This window comes from Hemiscyllium ocellatum, chromosome 40, assembly GCF_020745735.1.
Source record: "Hemiscyllium ocellatum isolate sHemOce1 chromosome 40, sHemOce1.pat.X.cur, whole genome shotgun sequence".
NCBI classification, from domain to species: domain Eukaryota; kingdom Metazoa; phylum Chordata; class Chondrichthyes; order Orectolobiformes; family Hemiscylliidae; genus Hemiscyllium; species Hemiscyllium ocellatum.
The window spans coordinates 27,325,721-27,339,113 of NC_083440.1; the positions used below are offsets into that span (position 1 = coordinate 27,325,721).

Here is a 13,393-nt window from a genome sequence, read left to right on the forward strand (position 1 = left end):
CAATCCACCCTAACCTACACATCCCTGAATACTATGGGAAATTTAGCATGGCCAACCCACCCTAACCGACACATCCCTGAACACTACGGGGTAATTTAGCACGGCAAATCCACCCTAACCTACACATCCCTGAACACTATGGGTAATTTAGCATGGCCAATCCACCCTAAACTACACATCCCTGAGCACTATGGGGTAATTTAGCATGGCCAATCCACTCTCACCTACACATCACTGAACACTATGGGATAATTTAGCATGGCCAATCCACCCTAACCGACACATCCCTGAAAACTATGGGGTAATTTAGCATGGCCAACCCACCCTAACCTGCACATCCCTGAACAGTATGGGTAATTTAGCATGTCCAAACCACCCTAACCTGCACATCCCTGAGCACTATGGGTAATTTAGAATGCCCAACCCACCCTAACCTACACATCCCTGAACACTATGGGTAATTTAGCATTGCCAATCCACCCTAACCTGCACATCCCTGAGCACTATGGAGTAATTTAGCATGGCCAACCCACCCTAACCTGCACATCCCTGACGACTATGGGTAATTTAGCATTGCCAACCCACCCTACCCTACACATCCCTGAGCACTATGGGTAATTTAGCATGGCCAACCCACACTAACCAACAAATTCCCGAACATTATGCGGTAATTTAGCACGGCCAATCCACCCTAACCTACACATCCCTGAACACTATGGGTAATTTTGCACGGCCTATCCACCCTAACCTACACATCCCTGATCACTATGGGTAATTTAGCATGGCCAACCCACCCTAACCTATACATCCCTGAGCACTATGGGTAATTTAGCATGGCCAACCCACCCTAACCTACACATCCCTGAACACTATGGGTAATTTAGCCTGGCCAATCCACCCTAACCTACACATCCCTGAGCACTATGGGGTAATTTAGCATGGCCAATCCACCCTAACCTACACATCCATGACCACTATGGGTAATTTAGCATGGCCAACCCACCCTAACCTACACATCCCTGAGCACTATGGGTAATTTAGCATGGCCAACCCACCCTAACCTACACATCCATGAACACTATGGGTAATTTAGCATGGCCAATCCACCCTCACCTACACATTCCTGAGCACTATGGGTAATTTAGCATGGCCAAACCACCCTAACCTACACATCCCTGAACACTATGGGGTAACTTAGCATGACCAATCCACCCTAACCTACACATCCCTGAACACTATGGGTAATTTAGCATGGCCAATCCACCCTAACCTATACATCCCTGAGCACTATGGGGTAAGTTAGCATGGCCAATACACCCTAACCTGCACATCCCTGAACACTATGGGGTAATTTAGCATGGCCAATCCACCCTAACCTACACATCCCTGAACACTATGGGAATTTAACATGGCCAATCCACCCAAACCTTCACATCGCTGAGCACTACGGGGTAAATTAGCATGGCCTATCCACTCTCACCTACACATCATTGAACACTATGGGGTAATTTAGCAAGGCCAATCCACGCTAACCGACACATCCCTGAAAACTATGGGGTAATTTAGCATGGCCAACCCACCATAACCTGCACATCCCTGAACACTATGGGGTAATTTAGCATGGCCAACCCACCCTAACCTACACATCCCTGAACACTATGGGTAATTTAGCGTGGCCAATCCACCCTAACCTACACCGCCCTGAACCCTATGGGGTAATTTAGCTTGGCCAATCCACCCTAACCTACACATCACTGAACACTATGGGTAATTTAGCTGAGCCAACCCACCCTAACCTACACAAGCTGAACACTATGGCGTAATTTAGCACGGCCAATCCACCCTAACCTGCACATCCCTTAACACTATGGGGTAGTTTAGCATGGCCAACCCACCCTAACCTAGACATCCCTGAGCACTATGGGTAATTTAGCATGGCCAACCGACGCTAACCTACACATCCCGGAGCACTATGTGTAATTTAGCATTGCCAATCCACCTTAACCTACACATCCCTGAACACTATGGGTAATTTAGCATGGCCAATCCACCCTAACCTGCACATCCCTGAGCACTATGGGGTAATTTAGCATGGCCAACCCACCCTAACCGACACATCCCTGACGACCAAGGGTAATTTAGCATGGCCAACCCACCCAAACTTACACATTCCTGAACACTATGGGTAATTTAGCATGGCCAACCCACCCTAACCTACACATCCCTGAACACTATGGGTAAATTAGAATGTCCAATCCACCCTTACCTGCACATCCCTGAGCACTATGGGTAATTTAGCATGGCCAACCGACGCTAACCTACACATCCCTGAACATTATGAGGTAATTTAGCACGGCCAGTCCGTCCTAACCTACACATCCCTGAACACTATGGGTAATTTAGCATGTCCAATCCACACTAACCTGCACATCCCTGAACACTACGGAGTAATTTAGCATGACCAATCCACTCTCACCTACACATCCCTGAGCACTATGGGGTAATTTAGCATGGCCAACCCACCCTAACCGACACATCCCTGACGACCAAGGGTAATTTAGCATGGCCAACCCACCCAAACTTACACATCCCTGAACACTATGGGTAATTTAGCATGGCCAACCCACCCTAACCTACACATCCCTGAACACTATGGGTAATTTAGCATTGCCAATCGACCCTAACCAACACATCCCTGAACATTATGAGGTAATTTAGCACGGCCAGTCCGTCCTAACCTACACATCCCTGAACACTATGGGTAATTTAGCATGTCCAATCCACACTAACCTGCACATCCCTGAACACTACGGAGTAATTTAGCATGACCAATCCACTCTCACCTACACATCCCTGAGCACTATGGGGTAATTTAGCATGGCCAATCCACCCTAACCTACACATCCCTGAACACTATGGGGTAATTTAGCATGGCCAATCCACACTAACCTACACATCCCTGAACACTACGGAATAATTTAGCATGGCCAAACCACTCTCACCTACACATCCCTGAACACAATGGGGTAATTTAGCATGGCCAATCCACCGGAACCGACACATCCCTGAACACTATGGGGTAATTTAGCATGGCAACCCCACCCTAACCTACACATCCCTGAACACTATGGGTAATTTAGCAAGGCCAATCCACCCTAACCTACACATCCCTGAACACTATGGGGTAATTTATCATGGCCAATCCACCCTAACCTACACATCCCTGAACACTATGGGGTAATTTAGCATGGCCAACCCACCTTAACCTACACATCCCTGACGACTATGTGTCATTTAGCATGGCCAACCCACCCTAACCTACACATCCCTCAGCACTATGGGTAATTTAGCATGGCCAACCCACACTAACCAACATATCCCTGAACATTATGCGGTAATTTAGCACGGCCAGTCCGCACTAACCTACACATCCCTGAACACTATGGGAAATATAGTATGGCCAATCCACACTAACCGACACATCCCTGAACACTAGGGAGTAATTTAGCATGACCAATCCACTCTCACCTACACATCCCTGAACACTATGGGTAAATTAGCATGGCCAATCCACCCTAACCTGCACATCCCTGAACATTATGGGGTAATTTAGCATTGCCAACCCACCCTAACCTACACATCCCTGAGCACTATGGGTAATTTAGCATGGCCAACCCACCCTAACCTACACATCCATGATCACTATGGGTAATTTAGCATGGCCAACCCACCCTAACCTACACATCCATGATCACTATGGGTAATTTAGCATGGCCAACTCACCCTAACCTACACATCCCTGAACACTACGGGTAATTTAGCATGGCCAATCCACCCTAACCTACACATCCCTGAACACTATGGGGTAATTTATCATCGCCAATCCACCCTAACCTGAACATCCCTGAGCACAATGGTATAATTTAGCATGGCAAATCCACCCTAACCTACACATTCCTGAACACTATGGGGTAATTTAGCATGGCCAATCCACCCTAACCTACACATCCCTGAGAACTATGGGGTAATTTAGCATGGCCAACCCACCCTAACCTACACATCCCTGATGACTATGGGTCATTTAGCATGGCCAACCCACCCTAACCTACACATCCCTCAGCACTATGGGTAATTTAGCATTGCCAACCCACACTAACCAACATATCCCTGAACATTATGCGGTAATTTAGCACGGCCAGTCCGCCCTAACCTACACATCACTGAACACTATGGGTAATATAGTATGGCCAATCCACACTAACCGACACATCCCTGAACACTAGAGAGTAATTTAGCATGACCAATCCACTCTCACCTACACATCCCTGTACACTATGGGATAAATTAGCATCGCCAATCCACCCTAATCTACACATCCCTGAACACTATGGGTAATTTAATATGGCCAATCCACCCTAACCTGCACATCCCTGAACATTATGGGGTAATTTAGCATGGCCAACCCACCCTAACCTACACATCCCTGAGCACTATGGTGTAATTTAGCATGGCCAACCCACCCTAACCTACACATCCATAATCACTGTGGGTAATTTAGCATGGCCAACCCACCCTAACCTATACATCCCTGAGCACTACGGGTAATTTAGCATGGCCAACCCACCCTAATCAACACATCCCTGAACACTATGGGTAATTTAGCATGGCCAACCCACCCTAACCTGCACATCCCTGAGCACTATGGGGTAATTTAGCATGGCCAACCCACTCTTACCTACACATCCCTGAACACTATGGGTAATTTAGCATGGCCAACCCACCCTAACCTGCACATCCCTGAGCACTATGGGTAATTTAGCATGGCCAATCCACCCTAACCTACACATCCCTGAACACCATGGGTAATTTAGCATCGCCAAACCACCCTCACCTGCACATCCCTGAGCACTATGGGTTAATTTAGCATTGCCAACCCACCCTAACCTACACATCCCTGAACACTATGGGGTAATTTAGCATGGCCAACCCACCCAAACCTACACATCCCTGAACACTATGGGGTAATTTAGCACGGCCAATCCACCCTAACCTACACATCCCTGAACACTATGGGTAATTTATCATGGCCAATCCACCCTAACCTACACATCCCTGAACACTATGGGGTAATTTAGCACGGCCAAACCACCGTAACCTACACATTCCTGAACACAATGGTGTAATTTAGCATGGCCAATCCACCCTAACCTACACATCACTGAGCACTATGGGGTAATATAGCATGGCCAATCCACCCTAACCTACACATCCCTGAACACTATGGGTAATTTAGCATGACAAATCCACCCTAATGTACACATCCCTGAACACTACTGGTAATTTAGCACGGCCAACTCACCCTAACCTACACATCCCTGAACACTATGGGTAATTTAGCATGGCCAATCCACCCTAACCTACACATCCCTGAACACTATGGGGTAATTTATCATCGCCAATCCACCCTAACCTGAACATCCCTGAGCACGATGGTGTAATTTAGCATGGCAAATCCACCCTAACCTACACATTCCTGAACACTATGGGGAAATTTAGCATGGCCAATCCACCCTAACCTACACATCCCTGAGCACTATGGGGTAATTTAGCATGGCCAATCCACCCTAACCTACACATACCAGAACACTATGGGTAATTTAACATGGCCAACCCACCCTAACCTACACATCCCTGAACACTATGGGGTAATTTAGCATGGCTAATCCACCCTAACCTCCACATCCCTGAACACTATGGGGTAATTTAGCATGGCCAATCCACCCTAACCTACACATCCCTGAACACTATAGGTAATTTAGCATTGCCAATTCAACCTAACCTGCACATCCCTGAGCACTATGGGGTAATTTATCATGGCCAATCCACCCTAACCTACACATCCCTGAACACTATGGGGTAATTTACATGGCCAATCCACCCTAACCTCCACATCCCTGAACACTATGGGTAATTTAGCATGTCCAATCCACCCTAACCTGCACATCCCTGAACACTATGGGTAATTTAGCATCGCCAATCCAACCTAACCTGCAAATCCCTGAGCACTATGGGGGAATTTAGCATGGCCAATTCACCCTAACCTTCACTTCCCTGAACACTATGTGTTAATTTTCCACGGCCAACCCACCCTAACCTACACATCCCTGAACACTATGGGGTAATTTAGCACGGCCAATCCACCCTAACCGACACATCCCTGAACACTATGGGTAATTTAGCAGGGACAATCCACCCAAACCTACAAATCTCTGAACACTATGGGTAATTTAGCATGGCCAATCCACCCTAACCTACACATCCCTGAACACTATGGGTAATTCAGCATGGCCAACCCACCCTAACCTACACATCCCTGAACACTATGGGTAATTTAACATGGCCAACCCACCCTAACCAACACATCGCTGAGCACTATGGTAATTTAGCATGGCCAACCCACCCTAACCTTCACATCCCTGAATACTATGGGTAATTTAGCACGGCCAACCCGCCCTAACCTACACATCCCTGAACACTACTGGGTAATTTAGCACGGCCAATCCACCCTAACCTACACATCCCTGAGCACTATGGGTACTTTAGCATGGCCAACCCACCCTAACCTACCCATCCCTGACCTCTATGGGTAATTTAGCATGGCCAACCCTCCCTAACCAACGCATCCCTGAGCACTATGGGTAATTTAGCATGGCCAACCCACCCTAACCTACGCATCACAGAACACTATGGGGTAATTTAGCATCGCCATAACACCCTAACCTACACATCCCTGAGCACTATTGGTAATTTAGCATGGCCAACCCACCCTAACCTACACATCCCTGAGCACTGTGGGTAATTTAGCATGGCCAACCCACCCTAACCTACACATCTCTGAGCACTATGGGTAATTTAGCATGGCCAACCCACCCTAACCTACACATCACTGAGCACTATGGGTAATTTAGCATGGTCAACCCACCCTAACCTACACATCCCTGTACACTATGGGTAATTTAGCATGGCCAATCCACCCTAACCTACACATCCCTGAACACAATGGGTAATTTAGCATGGCCAACCCACCCTAACCTACACATCCCTGAACACTATGGGTAAATTAGCATGGCCAATCCACCCTCACCTGCACATCCCTGAGCACTATGGGTAATTTAGCACGTCCAACCCACCCTAACCTACACATCCCTGAACACTATGGGTAATTTAGCATGGCCAATCCACGCTCACCTGCACATCCCTGAACACTATGGGTAATTTAGCATGGCCAACCCACGCTAACCTGCACATCCCTGAACACTATGGGGTAATTTCGCATGGCCAACCCAACATAACCTACACATTCCTGAGCACTATGGGTAATTTAGCATGGCCAACCCACCCTAACCTACGCATCCCTGAGCACTATGGGCAATTTAGCAAAGCCAATCCACGCTAACCTGCACAGCCCTTAACACTATGGGGTAATTTAGCATGGCCAATCCACGCTAACTTGCACATCCCTGAACACTATGGGGTAATTTCCCATGGCCACCCCACCCTAATTTACACATCCCTGAGCACCATGGGTAATTTAGCATGGCCAACCCACCCTAACCTACACATCCCTGAGCACTATGGGTAATTTAGCAAGGCCAACCCACCCGAACCTACACATCCCTGAACACTATGGGTAAATTAGCATGGCCAACCCACCCTAACCTGCACATCCCTGAGCACTGTGGGTAATTTAGAACGGCCAACCCACCCTACCCTACACATCCCTGAACGCTATGGGGTAATTTAGCATGGCCAATTCACCCTAACCTACACATCCCTGAACACTATGGGTAATTTAGCACGGCCAATCCACCCTAACCTACACATCCCTGAACACTATGGGGTAATTTAGCACGGTGAACCCACCCTAACCTACACATCCCTGAACACTACGGGGTAATTTAGCACGGCCAATCCACCCTAACCTGCACATTCCTGAACACTGTGGGTAATTTAGCACGGCCAATCCACCCAAACCTACACATCCCTGAGCACTATGGGGCAATTTATCATGGCCAATCCACCCTAACCTACACATCCCTGAACGCTATGGGCCAATTTAGCATGGCCAACACACCCTAACCTGCACATCCCTGAGCACTATGGGCAATTTAGCAAGGCCAATCCACGCTAACCTGCACAGCCCTGAACACTATGGGGTAATTTAGCATGGCCAATCCACGCTAACTTGCACATCCCTGAACACTATGGGGTAATTTCCCATGGCCAACCCACCCTAATTTACACATCCCTGAGCACCATGGGTAATTTAGCATGGCCAACCCACCCTAACCTACACATCCCTGAGCACTATGGGTAATTTAGCAAGGCCAACCCACCCGAACCTACACATCCCTGAACACTATGGGTAAATTAGCATGGCCAACCCACCCTAACCTGCACATCCCTGAGCACTGTGGGTAATTTAGCACGGCCAACCCACCCTACCCTACACATCCCTGAACGCTATGGGGTAATTTAGCATGGCCAATTCACCCTAACCTACACATCCCTGAACACTATGGGTAATTTAGCACGGCCAATCCACCCTAACCTACACATCCCTGAACTCTGTGGGGTAATTTAGCACGGTGAACCCACCCTAACCTACACATCCCTGAACACTACGGGGTAATTTAGCACGGCCAATCCACCCTAACCTGCACATTCCTGAACACTGTGGGTAATTTAGCACGGCCAATCCACCCAAACCTACACATCCCTGAGCACTATGGGGCAATTTAGCATGGCCAATCCACCCTAACCTACACATCCCTGAACGCTATGGGGCAATTTAGCATGGCCAACACACCCTAACCTGCACATCCCTGAGCACTATGGGCAATTTAGCAAGGCCAATCCACGCTAACCTGCACAGCCCTGAACACTATGGGGTAATTTAGCATGGCCAATCCACGCTAACTTGCACATCCCTGAACACTATGGGGTAATTTCCCATGGCCAACCCACACTAATTTACACATCCCTGAGCACTATGGGTAATTTAGCATGGGCAACCCACCCTAACCTACACATCCATGACCACTATGGGTAATTTAGCAAGGCCAACCCACCCTAACCTACACATCCCTGAACACTATGGGTAAATTAGCATGGCTAACCCACCCTAACCTGCACATCCCTGAGCACTGTGGGTAATTTAGCACGGCCAACCCACCCTACCCTACACATCCCTGAACGCTATGGGGTAATTTAGCATGGCCAATTCACCCTAACCTACACATCCCTGAACACTATGGGTAATTTAGCACGGCCAATCCACCCTAACCTACACATCCCTGAACACTATGGGGTAATTTAGCACGGGGAACCCACCCTAACCTACACATCCCTGAACACTACGGGGTTTTTTAGCACGGCCAATCCACCCTAACCTACACATTCCTGAACACTGTGGGTAATTTAGCACGGCCAATCCACCCAAACCTACACATCCCTGAACACTATGGGGTAATTTAGCATGGACAATCCACCCTAACCTGCACATCCCTGAACACTATGGGGTAATTTAGCACGGTCAACCCACCCTAACCTACACATCCCTGAACACTATGGGGTAATTTAGAACGGCCAATCCACCCTAACCTGCACATTCCTGAACACTATGGGTAATTTAGCACGGCCAATCCACCCTAACCTACACATCCCTGAGCACTATGGGGTAATTTAGCATGGACAATCCACCCTAACCTACACATCCCTGAACACTATGGGTAATTTAGCATGACCAATCCACCCTAACCTACACATCCCTGAACACTATCGGTAATTTAGCACGGACAACCCACCCTTACCTACACATCCCTGAACACTATGGGTAATTTAGCATGGCCAATCCACCCTAACCTACACATCCCTGAACACTATGGGTAATTTAGCATGTCCAATCCACCCTAACCTACACATCCCTGAACACTATGGGTAATTTAGCATTGCCAATCCAACCTAACCTACACATCCCTGAACACTATGGGGTAATTTAGCACGGTCAACCCACCCTAACCTACACATCCCTGAACACTACGGGGTAATTTAGCACGGCCAATCCACCCTAACCTACACATCCCTGAGCAATATGGGGTAATTTAGCATGGACAATCCACCCTAACTTACACATCCCTGAACACTATGGGTAATTTAGCATGACCAATCCACCCTAACCTACACATCCCTGAAAACTGTGGGTAATTTTGCACGGCCAACCCACCCTTACCTACACATCCCTGAACACTATGGGTAATTTAGCATGGCCAATCCACCCTAACCTACACATCCCTGAGCACTATGGGTAATTTAGCATGTCCAATCCACCGTAACCTACATATCCCTGAACACTATGGGTAATTTAGCATGGCCAATCCACCCTAACCTGCACATCCCTGAACACTATGGGGTAATTTAGCATGGTCAACCCACCCTAGTGTTCAGGGATGTGTAGGTTAGGGTGGGTTGTCCATGATAAATTACCCATAGTGCTCAGGGATGTGTAGGTTAGGGTGGTTTGGCCATGCTATATTACCCATAGTGCTCAGCGATGTGTAGGTTAGGGTGGGTTGGCCATGCTAAATTACCCATAGTGTTCAGGGATGTGTAGGTTCGGGTGGGTTGGCCATGCTTAATTACCCATAGTACTCAGGGATGTGTAGGTTAGGGTGGATTGGCCGTGCTAAATTACCCAGTAGTGTTCAGGGATGTGTAGGTTAGGGTCGGTTGGCCGTGCTAAATTACCCATAGTGTTCAGGGATGTGTAGGTTTGGGTGGTTTGGCCGTGGGAAATTCCCATAGTGTCCAGGATGTGTCGTGTGGGTGCATTAGTCAGGAGAAAATGACCTGGGTGGGCTACCCTTCAGAGGGCTGTTGTGGACTTGTTGGGCCAACAGACCAGTTTCCACACTGTACAGATTCCACGGTGTGGAACACCCTCTCACATCTTATCCCTCGCTCCAGGGGATTGGATTGAGTTTGGGGGTCTGCTTCGGTGGTAGGGTTCGACACCCCGGGTGAGAGGTGTGGAGCTCTACCCTGAGGGCTTCACAAGCCAGGATTGTAGGTGTTAACTCCCGAGGGCTGACCCCAGATGCCAGCCTGGCGTGGACGGCTGACTCATATCGAATTCCCCCCCCCCCCACCACCCTGTCAGAGGAAGTGAGAGGACCACAACAGGAAGCCGCTTGCTCATGCCTCTGCAGGCTGAGCATTGAGCTCCTGCAAACACTTCCAAGGGGAAACCTCAGGCTTGCTCATTGCAACCGATATCTTTTCGATTAGTCTGACACAGGATCCCAACTTGCTCAAGGGACCAGCAATTTGTGCCCAGCATTTTTTTTTTTGCGCGAAGCATTTCAGTCGATTTCGCTCACGGTCTCCTTTGGCGCTCACAAAAGCAGCTGCGATCAAAACGAGAAGCGAAACAGATGAGCGCGCAACCTACTCTGAGACGTACTCTTCCCCCGTTCTGAAACCGCAGCCCTGCAGAACTAGCACTCCAACTGCTGGCGTTTCCGTTCACAGAATTTTGCTGTTAAATAGCAGCAGTGACAAAGGATGATTAATCCAGAAACCCAACTCAAAACCGAATCGTGAAAAGAGAAGTTGCAATCTCCAACCGTGCGCACTGGTGGGGTTTATACGTGATGAATAAATGCGAGAATTGTGGACTAGCCTTCAAATTTTGTGGGAAGATCGTGTTTCACGACGTTTTTAAAAATCCACACGCAAGACGTGGGTGTCCCTGGCTGAACATAGCATTTATTGCCCCATCCGTAGTTCCCCCCTTCAGAAGCTATGGGACCGGGTGGGGGGGAATGGTTGACCTGTCTCCTTGACCCGCTGCAGTCCATGTGCTGTGGGTAGACCCACAACATCCCTGAGGGAGGGAGGGAATTCCAGGATTCTGATCCAGCCACACTGAAGGGATGGTGATATATTTCCAAATTAGGGCGGTGAGGGGCTCGAAGGGGAACTTGCCCCAGGGGCAGTGTGAGACGCTGTGTCCTTGACACGGGGAGAGGATAGGTGACTGATGTGACAGGATTGTGCAAATCACTGACACAGAAAAATGCACTGTTTCCACCGACTCCTCTCATAGACTCACAAGAGTTCAACTCACAAGCTTTGGAAACTCCCTTTCTCTGCCTCCTAGTCTTTTCTCTCTACTGCCGTAACTCTCTCTCTCTCTCTTTGCACAGGCAGGTGTTATTGGTGACTTACCCAGTTCGTCCATGGGGGCAAGGGCAGAAGGACAAGAATCTTGCCCTCTTGACTGCTGTTATTCTTGAGGTGTCTCTCTCTGGGTGGAGGTAATTGGACTCTCACCTCTCTCTCTCTCTCTCGCTGTTCTCCGCCTCTCAGGAAATGCAGACTCACCCCACTTTGACTCATACGGCGCTGATCTGAAATCCGGGGTAGTCAGAGGAACCCACCACACCTCCTCCCTCTCCCTCCATTCTGCCTACTCAGCCTCTGATTCATTGGCCCATCGAGACCCTCCCTCTCCCCTTACTGAACCCCACCTATCCCACTTTTCCTCTCTCAGGTACCTTCAATACCTTTAGCCACTAGAAATCTAAGTCGTCATAGAGATGGACAGCACAGAAACAGACCCTTTGGTCCAACCCGTCCATGCCGACCAGATATCCCAACCTAATCTCGTCCCACTTGCCAGCACTTGGTGCATATCCCTCTCAACGCTTCCTCTTCAAGTACCCATTTAGAATCCTTTTAAATGTTGTAATTGTACCAGCCTCCACCACTTCCTCTGGCAGCTCATTCCAGACATGCACCACCCTCTGTGTGATACAGAGCTGGGAAAAAAAAATTGGTTAGACGGTGGTTGTGTTCCATGGATTAACTGGACGGATTTTTTTTTGTTAACTGTGGATATCTGGTGATTCCGTTTCTCTCCTAAGTATATGACGTTGCTTCTCGACCACTGTCTGAGTGAAGATGTTTCTCCCTCATCTCAGTCCAAAATGGTTTCCTGCACATCCTGAGGCTGTGACCACTTGCTCTGGACGTCAGCGGGTGAGTCAGAAAACAGTCAAAAATAACTACCTGACTAGTCCAGTCCCACCATCCAGCAGGTGGCATTTCACACCTTTCTGCACAACTGAATGCGGCAAACGTGTTTTATTATCTGACTCCTAACAAATTGATCAATATTCCAGATGGTCAGGAGGTCATCAAGGTAAAAACACAGACTAAGTGATAGGAATGTCATGTAGGGAGTATAGACATCACTTCTATACTTGATTTAAAGGAGGCGTCACTTAAATTATTGTGCAATATTGAAACATACCAGCAGAGAAGCCTTCTT

The 13,393-nt window shown here is 48.3% G+C and overlaps 1 protein-coding gene across 1 annotated transcript in view; it reads right to left on the reverse strand.

Moving 5' to 3' along the window:
- The window catches only part of LOC132834481 (paxillin-like), a 42,705-nt gene extending 29,941 nt beyond the window's left edge, over positions 1–12,764 (reverse strand). Inside the window, exon 1 of the mRNA XM_060853396.1 lies at positions 12,289–12,764. Coding sequence (XP_060709379.1) covers positions 12,289–12,301 — 13 coding nt within the window. The 5' untranslated portion in view covers positions 12,302–12,764. The remainder of the gene's footprint in view (positions 1–12,288) is intronic.
- Between the last annotated feature and the right edge of the window lie 629 nt (positions 12,765–13,393).